Source organism: Cynocephalus volans, chromosome 6 (genome assembly GCF_027409185.1).
Source record: "Cynocephalus volans isolate mCynVol1 chromosome 6, mCynVol1.pri, whole genome shotgun sequence".
NCBI classification, from domain to species: Eukaryota; Metazoa; Chordata; class Mammalia; order Dermoptera; family Cynocephalidae; genus Cynocephalus; species Cynocephalus volans.
The window spans coordinates 112,796,560-112,821,189 of NC_084465.1; the positions used below are offsets into that span (position 1 = coordinate 112,796,560).

A 24,630-nucleotide genomic window follows, 5' to 3' on the forward strand; every position below is an offset into this window, starting at 1 on the left:
CAGTAAATCCTTAGAAGTGCATCTGCTGGTATGGTAACTGCATATTGAACTTTAAAAGAAATTGCTTACTTTGAATTAATTTTTTTTTAATTTTATTTTATTTTGTCAATTTTTACACAGTAGAATTCACCTGTGGAGCCATCAGGTCTCGGGCTTTTCTTTGTCGAGAGGTTTTGCTTACTGATTCAGTCTCCTTACTCATTATTGGTCTGTTCAGATTTTCTGTTCCATCATGATTCATTTTTGGTAGGTTGTTTGCTTCTAGTAATTTACCTATTTCTTCACCTTATTCAATTGTTCCTTCTAGTCTCTTATGATCCTTTGTATTTCTGTGGCATCAGTTGTAATGCCTCCGCTTTTATTTCTGATTTTATTCACTTGAGTCTTTCCTCTTTTTTCCTTGGTCTAGCTAAAGCTTTGTCAATTTTGTTTCTCTCTTCAAAAAACCAACTTTTAGTTGCATTGATCTTTTTTATTGTTTTTCTAGTCTCTATTTGATTTATTTCTGCTGTGGTCTTCATTAATTCCCTTCTTCTGACTTTGGGCTTAATTTGTTCTTTTTCAGTTCCTTGAGGTGTAAATACGATACATATGCTAACTATTCTGATTGGATCATTATACTCATTTGCATGTATTGAAACAACAAACTGTACCTCATAAAAATGTACAATTAGAAAAAAGGAGAAAAATTTAGTATCTTGAGACAAATGAAAATGGAAAAACAACATACCAAAACTTATGGGATGCAGCAAAAACAGTTCTAGAAGGTAAGTGTATAGAGATAAACTTCTACATTAAGAAAGAATTCAAATAAACAACTGAACTTTACACTGTTGGTAAGACTGTAAATTAGTGCGGCCATTATGGAAAACAGTATGGAGGTTTCTAAAACAACTACAGACAGAACTGCCATAAGATTTGGCAGTCCCACTGCTGGGATTTCCAAAGGGATGGAAATCATAATGTCAGAGGGATAACTGCAGTCCCATGTTTATCACAACTCTGTTTACAATAGCCAAGATATGGAACCAACTTGAACATCCATTGATGGATGACTCAATAAGGAATTGTGGTATACATTCCCAAAGGAATACTACTCAGCCATAAAAAAGAATAAAATTCTGCCATTCTCAGTAACATAGATGAGCTTGGAGAAAATCGTGTTAAGTGAAATAAGCCAGGCACAGAAAGAAAGATACTGCATGTGCTTACTCATAAGTGAGAGCTAATAAATAAATAAATAAATAAGGAAGGAAGGAAAGAAAGAAGGAAGAAAGGAAGGAAGGGCAATCACAATAATGGGTTGAACTTTCGAAAGGAGAAAGCAGAACTGCGTTTTTTAGAGCTGGGAGAGAGGGAGAGGAAGGAGAGATACCATGAAATGGGCTAATGGACACGAAACAGCTAGTTAGGAAAAATAAGTTCTATTGATGTAAAGTCAAGCTAGGCATCTATAATTAAGAATAATTTACTGCATGTTATCAAATGACTGGAAGAGAGAAAATCAAATGTCTTCAGCACAAAGAAATGATTACATTTTGTAAAAATGAATATGCTAATCACCCTGACTTGGTCATCGCACATTGTACACGGGTGTTGATAATAAACTCTGTACTCCACAAATAAGTATAATCAATTGTGTTTTGACTTAAAAAAAAAAAAAGACAGAAAATAACAAATGCTGGCAAAGATGCAGGGAAAGGGAAACGCTTTTACATTGTTGGTGGAAATGTAAATTAGTACAGCCATTATGGATAACAGTATGGAGGTTTCTCAAAAAACTACAGGTAGAACTACCATGCAATCCAGCAATCCCACTACTGGGTATATATCCAAAGGAGAAATCAACAAGTCAAAGGGAATCCTGCACTCCCACATTTATCACCACAATAGCCAAGAGTTGGAACCAACCTAAAAAAAAAAAAAGAAGAAGAAGAAGAAGACTGGATAAAGAAAATGTGGCATATAAACAAAATGGAATATTTTTCAGTCATAAAAGGAATGAAATTCTGCCACTGGAAGCAATATGGATGAGCTTGGAGAAAATTGTGTTAAGTAAAATAAGGCAGGCAGAGAGAGAAATACCACATGTTCTCACTCATATGTGGAAGCTAAAAAAGTTGATCTCATAGATTAGAATAGTGGTTACCAGAGACTAGTAAGCGGGGGAGACTGGGAGAGGGTAGTCAAGGATACAAAATTGTAGAGATATAGGAATAATAATGTATAGTGTGCTGTAGCAATATGGGGAGACTACAGTCAACAACAAATTACTGTATAATTTCAAGTAGCTAGTAGAGAGGATGTTGAACGTTCCAAACACAAAGAGGTGACAAATGTTTGAGGTGACGGATATGCTAAATACCCTGATATGATCACTGCACACTGTATAAATGTACCCAAATATCATATTGTACTCCAAAAATAAATACAATTATCATGGGTTAATTAAGAAAAAATAAATTAAAAGGAAAAATAGTTCAGAGACAGAAGTAGATTAGAAGTTACCAGAAACAGGGAAGGAATAATGAGAAGTTATTGCTTAACAGGTACAGAGTCTATGTTTAGCATGATGAAAAGGTTTTGGAAATAGAGGTAGTAGTCACACCACACTGTGAATGTAATTAATTCCCCATAATTGTGTATTTTAAAATGCTTAAAATGGAAATCTTTATGTTATGTGTGCTTTGCCACAATAAAAAAATATAAAAATTAAAAAATTATAAATTTAAGTTACAGTATGAAATACTATAGAGTTTAGAATTTAGAGTACATATAGAAAAGTGCTCAGCTCAAAGAATTTTCACAAAGTAAACAATATGTGTAATCAGGACCCTGATTGAGAAATAGAATATAACCAGCAACCCAGAAGGTCCCCCTATGCCTTCTTCCCTCACTTCGTCCCAGCATAGGTGACCAATAAACTAACTTCTATCTCCATCAATGAGATTTACCTGGTTTTGAGTTGTACGTAAATTGAATCATATTGTGTAGGAAAAAAAAAAGTTAAGTGCTGGAGAGAATGTGAGATAAGGCAACTTTTGCACACTGTTGGTGAGAATGTAAATTAGTGCAGCCATTATGGAAAACAGCATGTATGTTCCTCAAAAAATTAATAATAGAACTATTATATGACATAGCAATCCCATTTCTGGGTATATATCCAAAGGAAATGAAATCAGTGTGTTGAAGAGATATCTGAACTCCCATGTTCACTGAAGCATTATTCACAATAGCCAATTTATGGAATCAACCTAAGTGTCCATCGATAGATGAATGGATTTTAAAATGGGGTGGGGGGGTGGGGGGAGTGTAATGGAATACTATTCAGCCTTTAAAAAGAAATTCTGTCATTTGTGGCAACATGGATGGACCTGGAGGACATTGTGCTAAGTGAAATAAGCCAGGCATAGAAAGACAAATACTGCATGTTCTCACATACAGAAACTGAAAAAGTTGAACTTACATAAGCAGAGAGTAGAGTGGTGGTTGCCAGAGGCTGGACTTGCGGGGAGAATGGAGAGAGACTGGTCAAAGGATACTAATTTCAAGTTAGACAATAAATAAGTTCTGTAGGGCCGAGCCCGTGGTGCACTCAGGAGAGTGCGGCGCTGGGAGCGAAGCGATGCTCCCGCCGCGGGTTCGGATCCTATATAGGACTGGCCAGTGCACTCACTGGCTGAGTGCCGGCCACGAAAAAGACAATAAATAAGTTCTGTAGATCTATTGTATAGTATGGTGACTAGAGTTAATAATAACATATACTTGAAACTTGCTAAAAATAGATACTAAATGTTCTCACCACAGAAAATAAGCATGTGAGGTGATGGATATATTGATTAGCTTGGTTTAATCATTTCACCATGTATACATATACCAAAACACTCCATTGTACAATGTAAATACATGATATTTTTTATTTGTCAGTTATACCTTAGTAAAACTGGTTGGGAAAATAGAGAACATTTTTTTAAAAGAAAATCAGTTGGCTATTATATGTGTCTATTTTGGGACTCTTTTGTTCCACTTATCTTAACTTTTGCCAATACCACACTGTCTTCATTATTGTAACTTTGTAATGAGTCTTGAAACGAGGTAGTATGTGAGTCTTCCACTAAATACCTAATGCTATTTATCTAAATTCTTTTCAGAACTATTTTAGATATTCTACTTTCTTTGATTTTCCATATAAATTTTAGAATCAGGTTATTAATTCTACAAAATTGCTTCCAGGATTTTGTTCCATTGAATCTATAGATCGAGTTGGGGAGAATTGACATCTTTACAATATTGAGTCTTTCAATCCATGACCACAGTATATCTCTTCATTTCTCTCATTAGTGTTTCGTAGTTTTCAGCATACAGGTATTATAATTTTGTTAGATTTTTACCTAAGTATTTGATGGTCTTTGTTGTTATTGTAAGGGTATTTTTTAAATTTAAATTTCTAATTGTTTGATGACACTATAGAAATACACTAATTTTTATATATTGATCTTGTATCCTGAGGACTTATTGAAATAACTTATTAGTTCATAGTAGATTTTTGCAGATTCTTTGGGATTTTCCATGCAATTATGTCGTCTGCAAATAGAGATGTTTTTATTTCTTCCTTTCCACTCTGTATGGTTTTTTTCTCTCTCTCTTTTCTTTTCTTTATTACACTGGCTAGGTCTTCCAGTACAATGTTAAATAGAAATAATAAAAGTGGATATTCTTGCCTTGTTTCCAATTTTAGGAGAAAAGCATTCTCTTTCACTTTTACATATGATACCAGCTGTAGATTTTTTGTAAGTGCTCTTTTTCAGGTTGGGAATATTCCCTTCAGTTCCTAGTTTTCTGAAAGCTTTTAATCATGAAAGCATGTTGTATTTTGTCAAATTCTTTTTCTGTATCTATTTAGATGATTACATGATTTTCTTTTCTAATCGGTTATTATGGTGAACTACTTTGATTTTTTTTTCAAAATATCTTCTTTTTAATTTAGATAAAATTCGCATAACACAAAATTCACCATCTTACAGTGTAAAATTCTGCAGTTTTTAGTTTTTTCAAAATGCTGCATAACCATCACCACTAATTCCAGAAGGCTTCCATCTCCCCAGAGAGAAACTGCTGTCCTGTTACAGTCTCTGCCCATCCCCACCTCCTCCCCCTCCCCTGGCAATCATCAATCTGCTTTCTGGCTCTGTGGCTTTGTGTTTTGAATTGGGATGTGTGAGTTCTCCAATTTTGTTCTCCTTTTTCAAGATTGTTTTGCCTATTCTGGGTCCCTTGTATTTCCATATGAGCTTTAAGATCAGCTTGTCCACTTTTGCAACGTTGATTTTTTGAAGGCTGAACAAGCCCTGTATGCCTGGGATACACTGCACCTACCTTTCCTGCCAGTGTTTTCTCCCACCATGCCTCCCACCTCCATACAGCCACTCTCTGAACTCTATCCAATGTTCTCTCCCTCCTCTGGTCCTTCCCTCCCTCCTTCACTTCTCTAGTTCTTCTACCCCAGGACTTGGCTTAACTGTCACTTCCTCCAGGAAGCCTTCCCTAATGACCTTGTGGGGGCGCCCCTCCCATTTGTTCTCAAACATCCCAGGCGGTCCCAGTTTAAGCATTTATCGCCCTTAATGGTAATTTGCATGTACCTGCGTGTGATGGGGGAGTACCAGCCAGCCTTCCCTTTGTGATCCTGGACCACACTCACAAATCAGAGAAGTATCATCACATCCACACTTGACTTCCTGGAATTCCCCTACACATTGTCCCCAATCCCATCCCTTACATGCGCCAGGCACTGATGCCATCAACAGTAAGTATGTGTTGGTAAAACGCGTGGAAAAACCACATGAAGAATTCAACTATTGGCAAAGAATTCTGATAAGCTGTTCAGGTATCAGGGAAAACTGGTTTCATCCACATATGATGCATTAATTACAGACCAAAGAGAGAACCACTGATAAAAATTAAAGGAACACACATGGAACTGAAGGCATAATATCATAGTGCAGTCCTGTTTTAGGACCTTGCGATGATTTTGACTAGAGATCTGCCTCACACACCAGTTCCCACATAATATGCAACCATACTGCTTTTGAAGGACTGATATTCAAAACAGTGGATTGCTAAGGCTGCCCAGGTACTAAGCAGGGGCTTGGGGAAGCAGGTCCCAAAGACCCTTGAGGTGCCCTGCCTTACCCTTTGGAAGGACCAGAGTACATGGGTGAAGGAGAGAAGCCATTCAATACTTTAATAACTAATATACTGATTATGTACTGGCTGAATACCAGCTCTGGTTACAGGTAGGCTCACAGAGAGCTCTGTACAGGTCAAGTGGTGTTATTTATTGTTGTTAGGAAAGCTGAGGACACCGCATTCTCAAACGCAAAGTGGATCCTATGACTCTCCAGCTCAAAGCCTCAGAAGTCTCCTTCACAAGACTCTGCCACAGATGACTTCTGGAGATGTCCACCCTGGAATCCTAAGCCCCCAACACAGCTCTGTGTTCACACTCATGCTCCATGCACTGTGCACTCACCTGGCTGCCCCTGACATCACCTTTGGACTCCCAGGCTCCAGCATTCTGTCTGAACATCACCACCAAGCCAATATGCTGATATCGTGGTGCCCCGAGAACCAGGCTTTGCACCTGGTTCTGCAAGATGACTGTGGCAGCATAACCTGCAGATGATGGTCCAAGAGGCAAAGTGCTTTCCCTGCCCACCTCCCCACCATACAGGCCCATCTCTTTAGTAGGGGCAATGGGCCAGCCTCATGCTTGGTAAGTTAGGGTAACTGAGCCCTGCAGTATATTCCTCTTTGTGAACATAATTAAATTTTAAAATTTCTGTCTTTAAAGCCATCCCAGGGGCCTATAAAAGATCCAATAACATCCACACTAATTAAGTTATGGCACATGCTGACCCTTTCTTAGAACAGTCCCTGCCCTCCACTTACCCAAGTAAGCATCGCTCATGTTTGAATACAGCCTGGTTGTGTTGATGAAGGTAACTTTATCCTTTGATGTATACAGGAAGGCTCCACCAGCCCAGTTATAGCTCCCCACAGTGCCCACCAAAAGACCATTCTGAAAAAAGGGGCAGAACAGGCTTGATGATGAAGAGAGAAGGAATCACTGCTGCCCATCAAAGAGGCACCTCCCAACAAGTACCCATCACAGAGAAGATACCCCCCAAACCCCTGCGCCTCTTCTCTTTCTTCTTCTTTCCCCTCCTCCCCCAATTTATGAAAGACATTGTAGTGTATTGAGTTATGTCCCCCCAAACTCATTGAAGCTTGAACTGTGTTCCCCAAGTTTTATGTACTAGAAATTTAGCCCCTGCTGTGACTGTTAAGAGGGTGGGAAATCCTATTATGGTAGTTAAAAGGTGGAGCCTTGAAGAGGTGATCGGATTGTAGAACTGTGCAGTAGGGAATGGATTAATAATGGTGGTCAGGGGCATGGTTCTGAGGGCGTTAAAAGAAGAGGCGAGTCTGTCCCTCTCTCTTGCTCTCTCTGCTCTCTCTGCTTCCACCATCTTGCAATGTGAGACCCCTGGGTCACTGTTGCCACCACCAGATGGACTCTGGACTTCCCAGCCTCAGAAACTGTAAGCAATAAACTTCATTTTCTTTATAAATCACCCAGTTGCAGGTATTTTGTTATAAGCAACAGAAACGGACTAATACAGAAAATTGGTACCAAGGAGTGGAGTGTTGCTTATAAAAAATACTTGAAAATGCGGAAGCAGCTTTGGAAATGGGTGTTGGACAAAGGTTAGAGGAGATTTGAGGACTCAGAAGAAGATAAAAAAATGAGGGAAAGTTTGGAATGTCTTAGAGACTGGTTATGTGGTGGCGAATAGAATGCTAATAGAAATATGGACTGTAAAGACCATTCTGAGGAGGCCTCAAATAGAAGTAAGAAGTTTACTGGAAATTGGAGCAAAGATCACCCTTACTGTGAACTGGCAAAAAAATCAGCTGCATTCTGTCCATGCCCTAGGATTTTGTGGAAGTTAGAACTTCGGAGTTGTGAACCAGAATATTTAGTGGAAGGAATTTCTAAGCAGCAAAGCATTAAGGAAGCTATACGTCTGCTTCTAACAGCCTGCACTGAGTTATGGTGGCAAAGGCATGACATAAAGCTAGAATTTAAAAGGGAAACAGAGTGTAATGATTTGGAAAATTTGCAGCCTGGCCATGTGGTAGAGAAGCAGAGAGCATTATCAGAAGAAAAATTCAGTGGTACTAAGAAGATTAACACAAAAGAACGGGATTATCAAGAGAAGGGGAAAAGGCCCTGAAGTCATTGCAGAAGCCTCTGGGGCCAACCCTCCCATTTCAGGCCCAAAGGCCTAGGGAGACAAAATGATCTTGGGGAAAAGGCCTGAGGCACCCTCCACAGGCTCATTCCCCAGGGCCACCTTGGGAAGCTGCTTCCAGCACCAGCACCCCAGCTGCTTTGGCTGCTCCAGCTGTGCATAAATTGGCCCCAGGTGTGGCTGGACATGCAGCTTTGGAAAATACAAGCTGGAAGCCTTGGCAGCATCCACATGGTGTTAGGTCTGCAGCTTGCAGAATGCTAGAGCTGTGGAGGCTTGGGAGCCTCCACCCTGATTTCAAAGGATGTATGGAAAAGTCTGGGGGCCCAGGAAGAGATCTGTCACAGGGGTGGAGTCACCACAGACAACCTTTGCTAGAGCAATACCGAGCAGAAAGTGGGATCAGAGTTGCAGCAGAGAAACCTCATTGGCACCATGTCTAGTAAAGCAGTGAAAGTGGGACCACCATGGAGACCACAGACCTGTGGGGCTACCAGCATGCAACACCAGCCTTTAAGAGCTAAAGCATCACCTGAGACCAGGAAAGCCATATGAGTGGAGCTGCCAGAGGACTTGGGGACCCAACCCTTACACCAGTGGGCAGAGAACGTTGAACACAGAGTCAAGGTACATGATTCGCCAGCTTTGAGATTTAATGCCTTCCCTGCTGGGTTTCAGACTTATTTAGGACCTGTTATATCTTTCTTTTGCCTATATCTCCCTTTTGGAATGGGAATATATACCCTATGTTTGTCCCACCATTGTACCTTGGAAGTAGATAACTTGTACTGGTTTCACAGATGGGCCTTTGAACTTTGGACTTTTGAGTTGAAACAGGTTGAGACTTTGGGGATGAAATGAATGTATTTGCATGTGAAAATACATTAGTTTAGAGGGGGCCAGGGGAGGAATGTAGTGGATTGAATTATGTCCCCCCAAAACTCATTGAAGCTTGAATTGTGTTCCCCAAGTTTTATGTATTAGAAAGTTAGCCCCCAGGGCCAGCCCATGGCTCACTTGGGAGAGTATGGTGCTGATAACACCAAGGCCATGGGTTCGGATCCCTCTACAGGGATGGCCAGTTAGCTCACTTGGGAGAGCGTGGTGCTGACAACACCAAATCAAGGGTTAAGATCCCCTCACCCGTCATCTTAAAAAAAAAGAAAGAAAGTTAGCCCCCACTGTGACTGTTAAGAGGGTGGGAAATACTATCATGGTAGTTAAAAGGTGGAGCCTTAAAGAGGTAATTGGATTGTAGGACTGTGCAGTAGTAAATGGATTAAAAATGGTGGTCGGGGCATGATTCTGAGGACATTAAAAGAGTAGAATCTGTCTTTCTCTCTCTCTGCACTCTCTGCTTCTACCAACTTGCAATGCGAGACCCCTGGGTCATTGTCACCACCACCAGATGGACTTTGGACTTCACAGCCTCAGAAACTATAAGCAATAAATTTCATTTTCTTTATAAATCTCCCAGTTGCAGCAATTTTGTTATAAGCAACATAAACGGACTAATACAGACACTTACGGAGGTGATGGTAGCACTGAAGCCCTCCTGAGACATCTCATGCTCAAAGGAGCTGGTACTTCCTGTCTGAGTACCTGTAAGAAGGAAAGCTCTCTGCATTAAAGAAAACAGAAGAGAGAGGATGCAGGGCAAGATGGCAGACTAGAGGTGTCCAGGTTGCATTCCTCCCACATAAAAAGACCAGAACAACTAACACACATATTCAGAGCATTTTGTCCAATAACTACAGAATACACATTCTTTTCACCAGCACATGAAACATTCTCCAGAAATGACCACATGTTAGGACACAAAATAAGTCTCGACATGTTCAAAAAAATGGAAATCATACCAGTTATATTTTCTGACCATAATGGAATAAAACTAGAAATCAATAACAAGAGGGACTTGCAAAACTACACAAATACATGGAAAGTAAACAACACACTTATGAACAACCAATGGGTCAAAGAAGAGATTAAGAAAGAAATCAAAAAATTTATTGAAATTAATGAAGAGAGAAATACAGCATACCAAAACCTATGGGATATAGTCAAGGCAGTATCAAGAAGAAATTTTATAGCAATAAATGCCTATATCAAAAAAATAGAAAGATTTCAAATAAACAGCCTAACAATGCACCTTGAAGAACTAAAAAAGCAAGAACAAACTAAACCCAAAATAAGTAGAAAAAAAGAAATAATAAAAATCACAGCAGAAATAAATGAAATTGAGAGTAGAAATGCGATACAAAAGGTTAATCAAATGAAAAGTTGGTTCTTTGAAAAGATAAATAAAATTGACAAACCATTAGCCAGACTAACCAAGAAAAAAAAAGAAAAGACCCAAATAAATAAAATCAGAAATGTAACTGGAGATGTTACAACAGATAGCATCAAACTGCAAAGGATCATCAGAGACTATTATGAACAACTATACATCAATAATTGTGAAAACCTAGAGAAAACAGATAAATTCCTGGACAATTATGACCTACAAAGACTGAACCAAGAAGAAATAGAAAACCTAAATAGACCAATAAGTAACAAGATTGAATCAGTCATAAAAAGTTTCCCAACAAAGGAAAGCCCAGGACCAGATGGCTTTACTGTTGAATTCTACCAAACATTTAAAGAATTAATATCAATACTTCTTAAATAAACTATTTCAAAAATTTGAAGTATTCCGAATTCTTCCAAACTCATACTACAAAGCCAGCATTATCCTGATACCAAAACCAGGCAAGGACACAACAAAAAAAGAAAACTATAGGCCAATATCCCTAATGAATACAGATGCAAAAATCCTCAATAAAATACTAGCAAACCAAATCCAGCAGCACATCAGAAAGACTATATACCATGATCACATGGAATTTATCCCAGGGATGCAAGGATGGTTCAACAAACGCAAGTCAATAAACATAATACATCACACCAGCAGAATGAAAGAAAAAGAACATATGATCATCTTGATAGATGCAGAAAAAGCATTTGATAAAATTTAACATCTCTTCATGATAGACTCTCAACAAATTAGGCATGGAAGGAAAGTATCTTAATACAATAAAGGCTATAGATGACAAGCCCACAGCTAACAACATGCTGAATGGGGAAAGGTAGAAGAACTAAGAACTGGAACAAGGCAAGGATGCCCACTCCCACCACTTCTATGCAACAAATATTTATTGAGCACCTTCTATGTACCAGGCACTCTTCTAGGCGATGGGGATACAACAGTGAACCAAACAGACAAATGTTGGCAACACATACAAATTTTTGAAAAGACAGTGTGTGGGAACTGACTCCCCCACAATCCAATCTATCAGCCCATAGCCAAGACTTGCAAAATTAGAGATAAAAGTCTAGATTCTCTGATTTCAAAGGAATTGACTGAGTGAGGCCAGGGGAAGTGGTCAGTGCTGAGGGTCAGGGTGGCAAGGGTTGGGAGAGGCTGGTTTGAAGAGGAAATTGTATGTATGGGGGTGGATGACTGCCTCTGGAGCTGCTCTGAGACACCTGGCTTACCTTCAATTGCAAAGATCTTTTCCTGAAGCTGGTTTTGAATGGTCTTTAGAGCTTCAAAGTTATTCACCCGGAACACGTGATCACTAGGTGGCTTGGAGGCAATAGTATTAAGCTCTTGGAGGGATTTCTCATTTCTAAAGGCGTCTCCTACCTATTACCAAGAAATGGGGAAAATCATACAATGTCCGGGGGTAGCAGTATCATCTAGCAAAGCAAATTCTTCAGGAAAAGAATCTGAGACATTATTTATCAAATGAGAGAATGCACCAAAGGTCCCTGTGACAGGGCTGCCAAGTATAGTTGGGCAGGTTGGACACTGCACAGAGCACTCTGCCAAGGGAGCAACTGGGGACTAAAACCCAGCCTTTGATCCATTTGCTGTGCCATGCCTCCTGGTGTGGGGCTGAGACCTCCCCCCAGAAGAAGGAGAGACTTTATTTTTACATGAAAGTATTTCCTCCTTGCCAAGCCATGCATCCATGATGATACCTATTTCTGTGTCACACCAGGAGCTGTGGTAGTTTGATTACACTGATGATCCTAACCTTTTTCATCTCCCTGTATCCAAGCCCTTTCCCCAAAATTTGGCTCTACCCTCCAACTCTTGGTGGAGTAACCTGCCCCACTCATTGGCTCTGGGTTCAGCCATGTGTCTTACTTAACTTAAGCCCATGGAAGTTATCAAACATGATGCAAACAGAGGCTTGAAAGACCACTTGTGACATGTTCACTTGCTCTCTTGTTTCTCTGCCTTCACCATGCCCAGGCAAGGCCACCGGAGAATATGACCCAGGGAGCAGAAGATTCAAGTCACCCCAGTTGTTTCAACCAAGGACATCTAGTCCAGCAGACAGACATGGCTAGTTCCCTCAGAAATGGAGAGCCCAGCCAAGATCAGCAGATCTGCCTCCAACCTGCAGCTGATTACAGATGTGTGAGTGAGCCCAGCTGGGACCAGGAAAACTGCCCAGCTGACCTACAGACTTATCTGTTAGTTCAAGCCACTGAATTTTGGGATTGTTTGTTACACAGCATTGTCATGACAATAGATAACTGATACAGGCACATATAGACTAGCAGTAACCCTCACAACACTTTGATTTTATTGATATTTACAAATTGAAGGAAGGTTATATCCAAGTCAAAACCCTCCACAGAAGCATCAGGCCCAAGAGTCATATTTCCTACCCCAATAACATAGCGAATGATTCCCTCTCTGTCTGCCTCAGGGATGACATCCTCGTAACGTAAGGGATCGCCAAACTTTTCTCCATCTGTGATGACAATTAGGATCTTAAAGGCATTCTCCCGGGCTCCATTTTCACTGTTAAACAGTTCTCTTCTGTGCAGGGAAGAGGAGGGACAAAGTCAAATGCAAGTGGACAGAGATGCTATTAATGTTAGGAAGCAATGTCAGCAGAGTCACAAGCCCCTGTCTAGCAGGGGCTCGGCCTCCCCTGAGACTGAACACTGAGATGCATCTGCCCCAAGACCTGGAAAGGCAGGAGGGGAGGGGAGAGTAATGGAAGGAAAGGAAGCCTTCATGACCTTTACATACTTTTGCATAGTTTAGTTATTTATTTATTTATTTTTGTTTTGTTTTTGGCAACTGGTTGGTACGGGGATCCAAACTCTTGACCTTGGTGTTATCATCACCAAGCTCTAACCAGCTGAGCTAACTGGCGAGCCTCAAAGTTTGGTTTTTTTAAACTCAATATTATTACTTTTCAACTCAAAAAAAATTTTTTTAAGAAATAAACTTAATTGGGCCTTCATCAGACCTCTCCTATAACACGGCAACAGCTCTTCAGCCCGTCTACCTGAACTTCGTCCCAAACTCCCCCCACCTCTATACACACACACACTGAAATCAGAGAGAACTTTCCTAAACAGGACATGGTGAGGTCTCCCCACTGCTCACCCTTTTCAGTGGATCCCCACTGGCTATAAAGCCGCCTTTGGTGACCTGACGTCGACTGATCTTCCTAGCGTCCCTCCAGCCCTTTCCTGCCGTTCCTGCCTTCACTCTCGCCTTTCCTTGTAACTTGTTTTTTCGTGAACTTACCCGGCACAGTCCCTCCTCCACACCTTTTCTCCTGCTATTCCCTCCACTGGAAATATCCTTTATCCCACCCCTGTCTGGACAACGCCCTCATCCTTCAAAGCCCAGCTAAAAATATCTCCTGTTCATTCCATCCTAAGCAAAGGGAGGACTTACACTACTTTGCGGATTCCTGTGGCAGTGTATGTCCTCCCAAGCAGCTGTCTTATTGGCCTCACCAGCGATCTCGGGTTAGGATTTTCTTTGAATTTCTTGAAGGTAAAATGAGTCTGGAACTCTTCTGAGTACTGTAGCAAAGAGAACTGGGGACGAGGCCCCTGGCATTACCCTGGGGAAGGTGCACCCGCCCCCCTAGACATCTCCTGGGAAGGCTTACAGAAATCTTGAAACACTCCAGTCTCCAAATTCCTTCTCTACACTGCCACCAACCCTTCTGTGTCACCAGGACAGAGATCTGCCACCAGCTCCCACTCCTCAATACTGGGACTGAACCAGAGATGACATGCAGGTTCCACCTCCCATGCCAAGCTTATCTACTAGTCACAGCTGCCTGCTTTACAAAGGGTTGAAAGAATGCTGCAGCAGCAACCAGACAGCGGGACAGAGAATAGCAAAGGAAAACCACAATAGATTGTCACTTTGGCAACATCTGCCCTTGAAGTAGGAGGGGAAAGTTGCCATGTATTTGCCAGCCTTATACGGGCTTTTCCCTAACCTACCCATTGACCCTCACCAAGGTTTTGGACTGTTTTAATCGTTCCATCACAACTGAGACAAACTCCTTCATCCGCTGGAAGTCAGTTGGGTTGATGCTACCAGAGCCATCAATCAAGAAGGCGATGTCGCTATCCTGCTGAGGACACTCTGGGGAAGAGGGAAAAGTATAAACTGATTAAATAATTACTTGACGTTCAGTTTTTCATGTCACCTCTCTGCTGGGCAATGACAATAAGCGGCAAACAAGAGTCAATCCATGCTGCAAGGTAAATAAAAACATGGGCAAAATGATATGGAAATTTTTGGCTAATTCTGCCCAAGGAAGTCAGAGAAAGTGGTAATATTTCATGGGATCAATAAAGAGCGAGAAATAATTTGCCAGAAATACAAAGGGAGAAATAAATTATAGCAAAAGGAGAGCACGTGTAAAGGTATGATGGACATGCTCCGCCCACCTGCCCCCAACCCCAAATTCTCTTTCCACCCTCCTCCACTCTGCTTTGTAGCCCAGGAGGTCGACCTACGTGGACCACATCAACAGGGCTCCTTTGCCCTCTGGCTCTAGTTGGATGTGGCTAGTTAGGAGGCTCAGTAGGGGACTGGAGGGAACGAGAAAAGTGACGTCAAGGTACTCTCCCCCTGGCTCCCACCCTGTGATGCGGTCTAAAAGGATTCTGACAGAATCTAAAAATGGAACTTACAGTACAGGGATAATGTATGTGATGGGGCTGGAGACAAGGCTATGATATTGAGCAGAGAACAGTCAGGAAGGGCCTCTCTACTCCAATAGGAAGTCTGACCTTATCCTTTAGGCAATGGAGAGCCACTGAAGGTTCTTAGAAAAGGAAGTTAGGTGGTTTGCTTTGTATTTTACAAAGATTGCCATAGCAGTGAGGAGTTTATACTGCTCTGTTCAAGACTGTCAGACATTCTAAACAAGCCAAACATCTTTCAACGAGTGAATGGATGGACTGGTGACTGAGACTGTGATAAATCCGCACAATGGAATACTACTCAGCAATAAAAAAGGAATGAACTACCAGTACACACAACAGCGTGGATAAATCACAGATGCATTATGCTAGCGAAAGAAGCTTTTCTCAAAAAGTTACAATTTCATTTATGCCACATTCTTGAAAAGACAAAACTATAATGACAGAGAACTAGTCAGTGGGTGCCGGGGACTGGGGGTGAAGGAAGGAGGCATCTGACAAAAAAGGAATAGCATAGAGGAGTTTTGAGGAGATAACAGAACTTTTTTGTATCCTGATTATGGTGGTGGTCACACAAAATATATTAAATTCACAGAACTGAACACTAAAAGAAGAAAGGTCAATTTTACCTTAAGATCATTGACAGAAATAAAATAAAAGTACTCAAAAAAGTACTGTAGTTTTTTTTTTTTTTTTTGTAACTCACAAGCAGATTCTAATGTTTATATGGAAAATATACAAAGAAGATTAGCCAGAATTTCTTTTTTTTTTTAATGATGGCTGGCCAGTTCGGGGATCCAAAGCCTTGACCTTGGTGTTACAACACCACGCTCTAACCAACTCAGCTAACTGGCCAGCCCTAGCCAGGAGATTTTTTGAAAACCTCAAAGATATGTTGTTAAGTGAAAATATTAAGGTCTAGAACAATGTGTATAGCATGCCACCATCTGTGGCACGAAAGTGAAGAATAAACATATGTATATGTTTGTAAATACAAAGAGCACCTCCAGATGATGACATGAGAAACTGGCAAAAGTGGTTGCATCCTGGAAGGAAACAGGAGGCTGGCAGGCAAAAGGGCAGGCGGGGAGGTTACAGTATATTCTTTAGTGCCTTTTGAATTTTGAACCAAGTGCATGTATTACATATTTTTCAATAAATGAAAGTGTTTTTTGAAAGAAGTGGTCTTGAACTCCTGAGATGGGAACTGAAGAGAGAGATGTAGAGGTGGCAGCTGAAGCCACAGAACTGGGTGACATCAGCAGGAAGAACTCGTGGGCAAGAAGAGAACAAACTTGGAGACACCTAAAAAGATGGCCAAGCAATGGCAGAAAGCAGCTTGGGAAATTCACTCACTCTCTCTTTGAATCAACAAACATTTGGGGAACAGGGACATGGCAGGCAGCCAGCAGGATGGTCCCCACTATTCCTTCCTCCTGGCAATAACCCATGGCCCAGTCCTTGAGTGTGAGCTGGACTCTATGACTCACTTCAAAGGAATAGAATATGGCAGAGGTCATGAGATGTTACTTCTGAGACTAGGCTATGGAAAGACGGTGGCTTCCATCTGAGTGCCCACTCCTCCCATTTGCTCTCTCATTCACTCACTTTGAGGGAAGCCAGTTGCTATTCCATGAGCTTCTTTATGGAGAGACCCACATGGCAAGCAACTGAGTGAGGCCTCCAGCCAACAGCCAGTGAGGAGCTGAGACCCTCAGTCCAACAACCACAAGCATAAGCTTGGAAGCAGGTCTTCCCAGTCAAGCCTTCTGATGAGACCACAGCCCTGGCTGGACACCTCAAGTTCAATCTCATGAGAGACTCTGAGGCAGAGGCACCCAGCTAAGCCATGCCCAGACTCCTGACTGACAGGAACTTTGGGGTAGTTTGTTAAGCAGCAACAGATACAAGGGTATAGAGCAGTGAATAAGCAAGACAATGTCCCTGCCCTTGTGGAACCTATACTACAAAAGAAAAACAGATAAGAAACAAGTAAAATATGAATATATAGATATGAAGATGGTAAAGTAGGGCAGTGTGGTAGAGAGTGATGGAACCCCTGCCCTCTGCACCTAGACTTCTAAGTCACACCCAGCCCAGTCCTGCTTCCCACCATCCAGTCTCACACTGCCTGTCTGTACCCTCTGCCAAAGGTGACCTACCTCTGAGGGCATCTGGGAACCTCTGGGGCTGCTTCAGTAGGTTGGATCCAAACAGGAAGCAGAAGCCACTCACATATGTGTTCTCCTTGCAAGTCTGGTGCACGGTGGGACCACAGGCCTGGTGGGGCAGGGTGCCAGTGGAAGGGGTTTCCCTTGCTCCCTCCCACCTTCTCATCCCAGCACCTCCACTCTCCATAAGACCCCAGCCCCACTAGCCCTGTGTCCCCATTCCTCCCCTCAGGACACTCCTGTGACTCAGGGCAACTCACCAGAAGCTGAGAGGGGTTGGTAGCAGCTGCCAAGGACAGGCCCAGGGACATGTTCACAGCCTCTGGGGGGACTGAGGGGACAGATATGTGCATCGTCACCCTCAGAGGGAAGAAAGGGGCTGTGTAAGAGCTGGGCAGGGGTCACTTCGACCTGGGAGACAAGGAGGTCTGACAGGTCAAAGGGGAACCTATGTCATAGGAAAGGAACGTGGAGGGGCTGGGGTGTCTGGGGTAGAGTCTGCAGACAGAGCAGAGGCAGGAGAGCCAGACCCATGTTCCCCCCAACCACAGATTCTGCAGAACACAGGAATGCCTGGCGAGTCCAGGTGTGTTCACAGATGAAATCCTGGCCCTGGGTCCAAGGCAGGGCAGCAGCTCACCCTGCAGTTGGATGGGCTCACACCTGCCCGTGCTGTAGTCGCACTGGTAGAGGCCTCCTGTGTGGTTGGCAGCCTTTATCTCCTGGGGCGCTGCAACCACCACCCTGTGGAGAGATGTGGGAGTAGAGAAAACTCTGATATGTGGGGAGAGAAAGAGAAATTCCACCACCCAGAGGCAAGTGGGGACTCTCACATGGATTCCTGAATTTCTATAAATAAGAGAAATTAGCATAGAAAAAAATGTGAAATTTTTAAATCTCAGAATGGGAAGGGCCTAAGAATGACATAAAACCCAGAGGTCATTAAAAACAATGGATAAATTCAACCACACAGTCACCTGAGATAAATTTCTATATGTGCTAAACTACCATAAGCAAAGTCAAAAAGACAGATGAAAAACTGGGGGAGAAGGAGGTTAGAAACTCCTACCCTAGACTTTTTTCCTCAATATAGTCAAAGTTTGTACAAACCAATAAGGGGAAAAAAAATAGAAAAATAGGCAACAGATAAGAAAAGTGTTCACAGAAAAGGAAATACATCTCTCATAAAAAGAGAAAACAATTTAAAACTAAACCGAGATAACATTTCTCACCTACGCATTTGCAAACATCAGTAACTTTGATAACATGCTGAGCTGGCAAGTGGGTGGGGAAGTAGGTGTTTGCATAAATATCTGTTGTGAGTGTAAATTGTTGCCACCTCTGTAGAGGGTAATCTGGAAAAATCTATTATAATTACATGTTTATATGTGCCCTTGCATCCAGTAATCCCATTTCTAGGAATTTACTTCCAAATTTATTTGCACATGTGCAAAATGACAGCATTGTTCATACAGCAAAAGGTTGGAAATAATCTAAATGTCCATCAAGAAGAGATTTAATGAGATTAAAGTAAATTACAGAACCTCTAAATAACGGAATATGATGCAGACATACAACAGAATGAGTAAGCTCGTGATGTTCTTACCTGGTAAAACCACTAAGCTCTATCAAGTGGGGGGAAAAAAACCAAAGAGCAGTACAGAGCAGAGACCAGCACACTTTTTCTGTAACGTTATATGTTTTAGGCTTTGGGGGCCATATAGTCTCTGTCACAGCTATTTGATTCTACCATTGTAGCTCAAAAGCAGCCAAAAAAAATGTATTTACAAAAACAGATGGCATCCTGACCTTGGTGTTACAAAGCTGTGTTCTAACCAACTAAGCTAACCAGCTTACCCCTGTAAATTTATTACATGCTCAAAAAATCAATCAAGGAAGTTGCCATTTTGTTCAGGTATTTACGTCTTGGAGAGAAAGCAGGTGAGGCAGGGACTCCACCTGAGGCTCTTACCGGGACCCCTCAAACTGGACCACACTCTGCCCGAAGCCCTTTGCGTTCTCTTGGAAGGTTATTACATTTTCAGTGTCCAGGTTGAACCCATGACATAAGGCCAAGGCTGGAGGGAGAACAAAAGGGTGGAAAGGAAAGGAGACAGTCAAGAACACAGCATGCCTGCCGGCCCTGTGCATTTTCCTGTCCAGAGTCACCTAACCCAGCATCGTAATGTCTGTCTCCCAGGTCCAGCTCTGTTGGCCTGGGGCAGGGCAGCACACTTTTTCAATAGAGGGCCAGACAGTAACTATTTTAGGTTAGGAAAGCCAAGAACAAATAGCATATACTACATAGGTACTCATAAAACAAGAGAGAAAATACATTTCCACACATTTTTCATTAAGGAAACTCAAAATATAATCATTGAGTACAATTTTTTTGTAATACAGATTTACTAATGAGATGAATGGATTCTTTTGGGGGTACAACATTTCACTTAACTGGCATTCAGACTACGTGTTCCCTATCATCAAGCTGATTATAAGTGTTCATCTTCAATCTATGGCTGGCGGGTTTACAAAAACAGGGGGTGTGCCACATTTGACCTACAGGCCATAGTTGTGGACCTGTGGCCTAAGGACACTGTCGTGGGTTCATTCAGCCCTCTCTGAGTTCAATCCTCCTTTCTGAGCACACAAGTGGCCTCTTCCCCCAGTGTCTCCACACCAATGATTTGCCCAATGACCAAGTTTCTATAGACTCTTAGTTAGATAATTTCCTTTCTATGCAACTCTTAAGCATTTCCTTTTCTCCCTGGCTCATTCTCCACAAATCAGACAGAAAAGGAAACAAATTCAAATCATTTTGATTCATCAGTCATTCAACACCTGGGTCCTTGGAAACTAGAACAGGAGGCAAAACAGAGGTGGCAAGGTGAAATCCAAGAGGAAACACCCTGGGAAGGGAGTCCAGCACCTGCTGTGCACCCTTGGACATGTCACTTCACCTCTCCAGACCTCCCTCATCTGTGCAGTGAGGGGACCAGCCAAACAGCCTTGCACAGACTATGAATTTAGTCATTCACCCAAGCTTCCCTGGCCATCCCATCTTGGTATAGCTCTACTCTCCACTTCTTCTTGAATTCCTTATCCTTCCCCAAATCCCCTTTGCCTATCCCAGTCTGACTCCTACATATTCTGTGCCCTTTCTCTTCACTCACAGACCCCAAAGTTTCTCTCCTCCCAACTCTGAGGGCCCCCCGCCCATTCCCTGGTGTACCTGTTAACAGAAGGACTCTGTGAGTCATGGCTGACAAAAGCAGGAACCTGGAAGGAGCATGAACCGTGGGGTTGCAGGTGCTACTGAGCCACTTTAAGAAAGGCACCAAAGCCAGGAAGGGCAGAAAAAGAGAAGTAGGGGCAGAAATTGGTTAGACGCTCAAAGGAAGAGGGTGGAGGCTCAGTGAGCACACAGCCCTGCTTGACCTTCCTCCCAGGACTGTACACAGCCTGCCTACCCAGCTTCCTGGCCCAAAGCATCAAGATCACTATTCAAAACGTGCCATTTGTCACCCACTTGCTCCTGGGCTGAGCCAAAGTACTAAAAATAGGCTTAGGGCCTGCCTCCTGGAATGTGTATTCTAAACATTAATACAAACCTAACAAGTGTTAGGTCAAGCTCTGTGTCTCCCCGAAAGCACACTTTGTGAAATGTCCCTCCTCCAGCCCATGGAAACAGGAGTGCCCGTCAGCCAGAGCAGTCCTCCTTTGTAGCCATAAATAAGGACAACTCAAGTACAGGGAAACCTGGAACTTTTAAAATATTATTTTGCTTTTGTAAAAAACCCTTTGCCCAAGAATTTTCACTTCCAAAAATTTGTCCTAAGAAATAGCCAAGAAGTTCAGTCAAAGATGTACATACAAGCTTGTTCACTGCAGCATTGGTTTTAATAGAGAAAAACTAGAACTTGAATATCCAAGAACAAAGGAACAGTTAAATGATATCTCACTCTGTGGTACATCCTCACATTACATTGTGTACAGTCGCTTCTAATTCTGTTTTCAAAGATGCAGAAAAATACTTTCATAAAATATGGAACACCAAACCATACCCTGTATGTGATTGCTAAGTGATTCCCAAGCTGATGGAGTTTAGATGTGTTGTCCCCTCCCAAACTCATGTGGAAATTTGATCCCCAATGTGGCAGTGTTGGAAACTGATTGATTCATGAGGGCAGATCCCTCATGAATGGATTCATGCTTTCCCCATGGCTGGGGGGATTAATGAGTGAGTTCTCACTCTATTAGTTCCCACAAGAGCCCGGTTGTTTAAAAAGACCCTGGCACCTTCTCTCTCTCTTGCTTCCTCTCTCGCCATGTGATCTGCTTGTACCCACCGGCTGCCTGCCACTTTCCACCATGAATAGAAGCAGCCTGAGGCCCGTGCCAGATGCAGCTGTCCCAGAATCATAAGCCAAATGCACCTCTTTTCCTTATAAATTACCCAGTCTCAGGTATTTCTGTTATAGCAACACAAAACGGACTAATGCACATGCCAATAATTTTTTTCATTCTTTCTCAACACATTTTCTTTTTCCCCTAGTTCTACTTTCCTAATAACCAGGTGAAAATAAATGTTTGCTGACTGAAAGAAATCCATAAAAATTCTGTATATTTTTTTAAATTATCTATTTAAAAATATATATCCACAGGAAAACCAAAATGTTAATAGTGGTTATCTCCAAGGTGGTAGGATTACGAGTATTTCCAGCTATCTATTGCTGCAGAGCAAACCACTTCAAAAGTCAGCAACTTAAAACAACAATTTATTATTATGTGTCATTGTTCTGTGAATTGCCTGGCCTCAGCAGTTCTCACTGGGGTATCTCACATGATTGAAGTTAAATCATGACAAGGGAGCAGAGCGGCTCTGCGAGCTTCTCTCCACCTTCCCACAGAGAAACCCTGACTGACCACTGACTGGCCACACACACAAGCACCCTCAAGCCCACCAGCTCACGAGGTCATTATTACATGACAAAGGCTTTGCTGCAGGCCATCTTCCTCCCTGTGTACTTTCCATCTGCTTTCCAGGGATTTGAAAAGATGGCCTGGAAGACCATACTGCTCATTTCTCCCATGAAGACAGACAAAACAATGAACAAAAAAACTACATTTGGATGAAAGTAACTAGAGAAAAGCACTGGAGCACATCAAACTAGTAATAGAAATGCTAGTGAGCACAAGAACTCAGGGTAGCCACATAGGGAATGGAAGGAAACACCTGGCTTCCACCGCCCCATCCCCTAGCCAGGATCAAGTGGGAACCAGGAAAAACTTCTCCCTGTGGGAACAGGTAAGCAAGAGGACCCCAGCAGTCCCCATCATTACCTTGGACACCTACAGTCCTCGCCACTGGGGACCCCAGCAGTCCTCACAGGCACTAAGCCCAGTTGAGTCCACACAGTTGTGCCCCCCCAGAGGAGGCAACACTGCCCTGCACTCTGTGGCCCACACAGCTACTGAGCTACACCGTCTTGGAACTGGAACTGCTGCTAGAGGGTGTCTTGCCCCGGGGGTGAGTGACACTTTCATCCCAGAGACTAAGCCTCCATTGAACAGTCCCCATCCCATTGCCTGACTACCTCCAAGCCAAGCTGTGAGCAGCTGTTACATACTACTCTGAGAGGCTAAGCAGTGGTGGAGCTGCTCCACCCACCCCTCCCAGTTTTGGCTGTGCTCCTCCCTCTGAGGCTGGAGCTGAAGCGGCACACTCCCTCTAGGGAATCTTTAACACCCTCCCAGTTGTGGCTGTGCCCACCTGCCTTGATCTGAGCTGAAGGGGAACATTGCCCCCTGGGGAATTGCTGTCTTGGCCCAGAAGCTGCTTGGCTGAGCTGAGCAGCTGTACATCTCAGGGCTTAGCTGATGTAGTACTCCACCTCCCAGGGAAACAGAGCACAGGCTGAGCTGAGACATCCTGCCCTACTGGCTGCACAACTCCAGTATCATGGTTCCCTGGAGCTAGAATAGGCCACTAGAGACTGAACTGTTCAGACACCCCTTTCCCTGGGGAGAAGAGTCAGTGTTGTGCTGCTCCTTGCCCCCAAAGGCCCAAATGACAGCTGTACCCCACCATTTTTGGTCACTGCTGCCACTGCTCCTGACCTCACAGAGATTGAGATATTGTCAAGTCCCACCATCCCAAGGGCTAGAATCATCACTATATAGTGCCTCACTCCCAGGAACCAAATAATAACCAAACCCCATTTGCCCTGGTACCCAGATTGCAGCCACACTCTACTCCCTGGGCCAAAACCTCCAGAACACTCCTGCTCTCCCAAAGGTGGGCTAAGCTGTGCCCTGTCCCCCAGGGTTAGAGTCACAGCTACAACCTGGACAACTGAGCCTAAGTTCCCAGGGTGGGTTTCAGAGCCACAGTTCCTGACACTGTGGGCAATCTGCATCCAACCCAGCCACAAAGAGTGAACCTGCATCCCAAGATCTAGGTGCCATAATAGGTTCACAAGACCCTGAGCCAAGGACCCTAGCTCCACAGATGCTCCAGCACCTACACCTGGAACCCAGCACCATTGCAGCTGCTTATAGGTCAAGTCAGACCTGATACCAAGAGGAATTCTCTCAGCTAAGTCTCCCCATTGTGGGGAAAACAAGAATGGGAGAACCCCAAAAGCCCTTGCCATTGACGATCTTAACAACCTATGCCATTACTGCAGTGCCACAAACTTTTAGTCTATATCACTGAAGCACGACAGTTATTGGTATTGTTGATCATAGCTGAAGAAGCTGCCCAGAGACTATACCACTACATCTAAGCAAAACCAGAATCACCATACCATTCCCAACTGGCACACTAAGACCCAACTGCTGGTGAAAAACTCTTTCTTTGAAAGCCACTCTGTAAAGTTTGGAAGAAGTGACTATTCAACCATACACATGGATAACAATGCAGGAACACAAGAAACATGAAAAAGCAAGGAAATATGACACCACCAAAGGAACACAATAACACACTAGTGACAGACCCCAATTAAAAGGAAATCTACAAACTTCTGGGAAAGGAATTCAAAATAATGATTTTTAAGAAAAGCCAATTAAATACAGAATACAGATAGGCAATTCAATGAAATCAGGAAAACAAT

At 42.7% G+C, this 24,630-nt stretch overlaps 1 protein-coding gene across 1 annotated transcript in view; it reads right to left on the minus strand.

Annotated features, from left to right (window-relative positions):
- ITGAM (integrin subunit alpha M) overlaps window positions 1-20,085 on the minus strand; it is a 44,638-nt gene extending 24,553 nt beyond the window's left edge. Inside the window, exons 1-12 of the mRNA XM_063101105.1 lie at window positions 20,079-20,085; window positions 19,488-19,593; window positions 18,156-18,259; window positions 17,776-17,846; window positions 17,507-17,624; window positions 14,648-14,778; window positions 14,071-14,216; window positions 13,041-13,194; window positions 11,853-12,003; window positions 9,847-9,920; window positions 6,952-7,081; window positions 6,533-6,675 (exon numbers count right to left, since the gene is read on the minus strand). Coding sequence (XP_062957175.1) covers window positions 6,533-6,675; window positions 6,952-7,081; window positions 9,847-9,920; window positions 11,853-12,003; window positions 13,041-13,194; window positions 14,071-14,216; window positions 14,648-14,778; window positions 17,507-17,624; window positions 17,776-17,846; window positions 18,156-18,259; window positions 19,488-19,593; window positions 20,079-20,085 — 1,335 coding nt within the window. The remainder of the gene's footprint in view (window positions 1-6,532; window positions 6,676-6,951; window positions 7,082-9,846; window positions 9,921-11,852; window positions 12,004-13,040; window positions 13,195-14,070; window positions 14,217-14,647; window positions 14,779-17,506; window positions 17,625-17,775; window positions 17,847-18,155; window positions 18,260-19,487; window positions 19,594-20,078) is intronic.
- Between the last annotated feature and the right edge of the window lie 4,545 nt (window positions 20,086-24,630).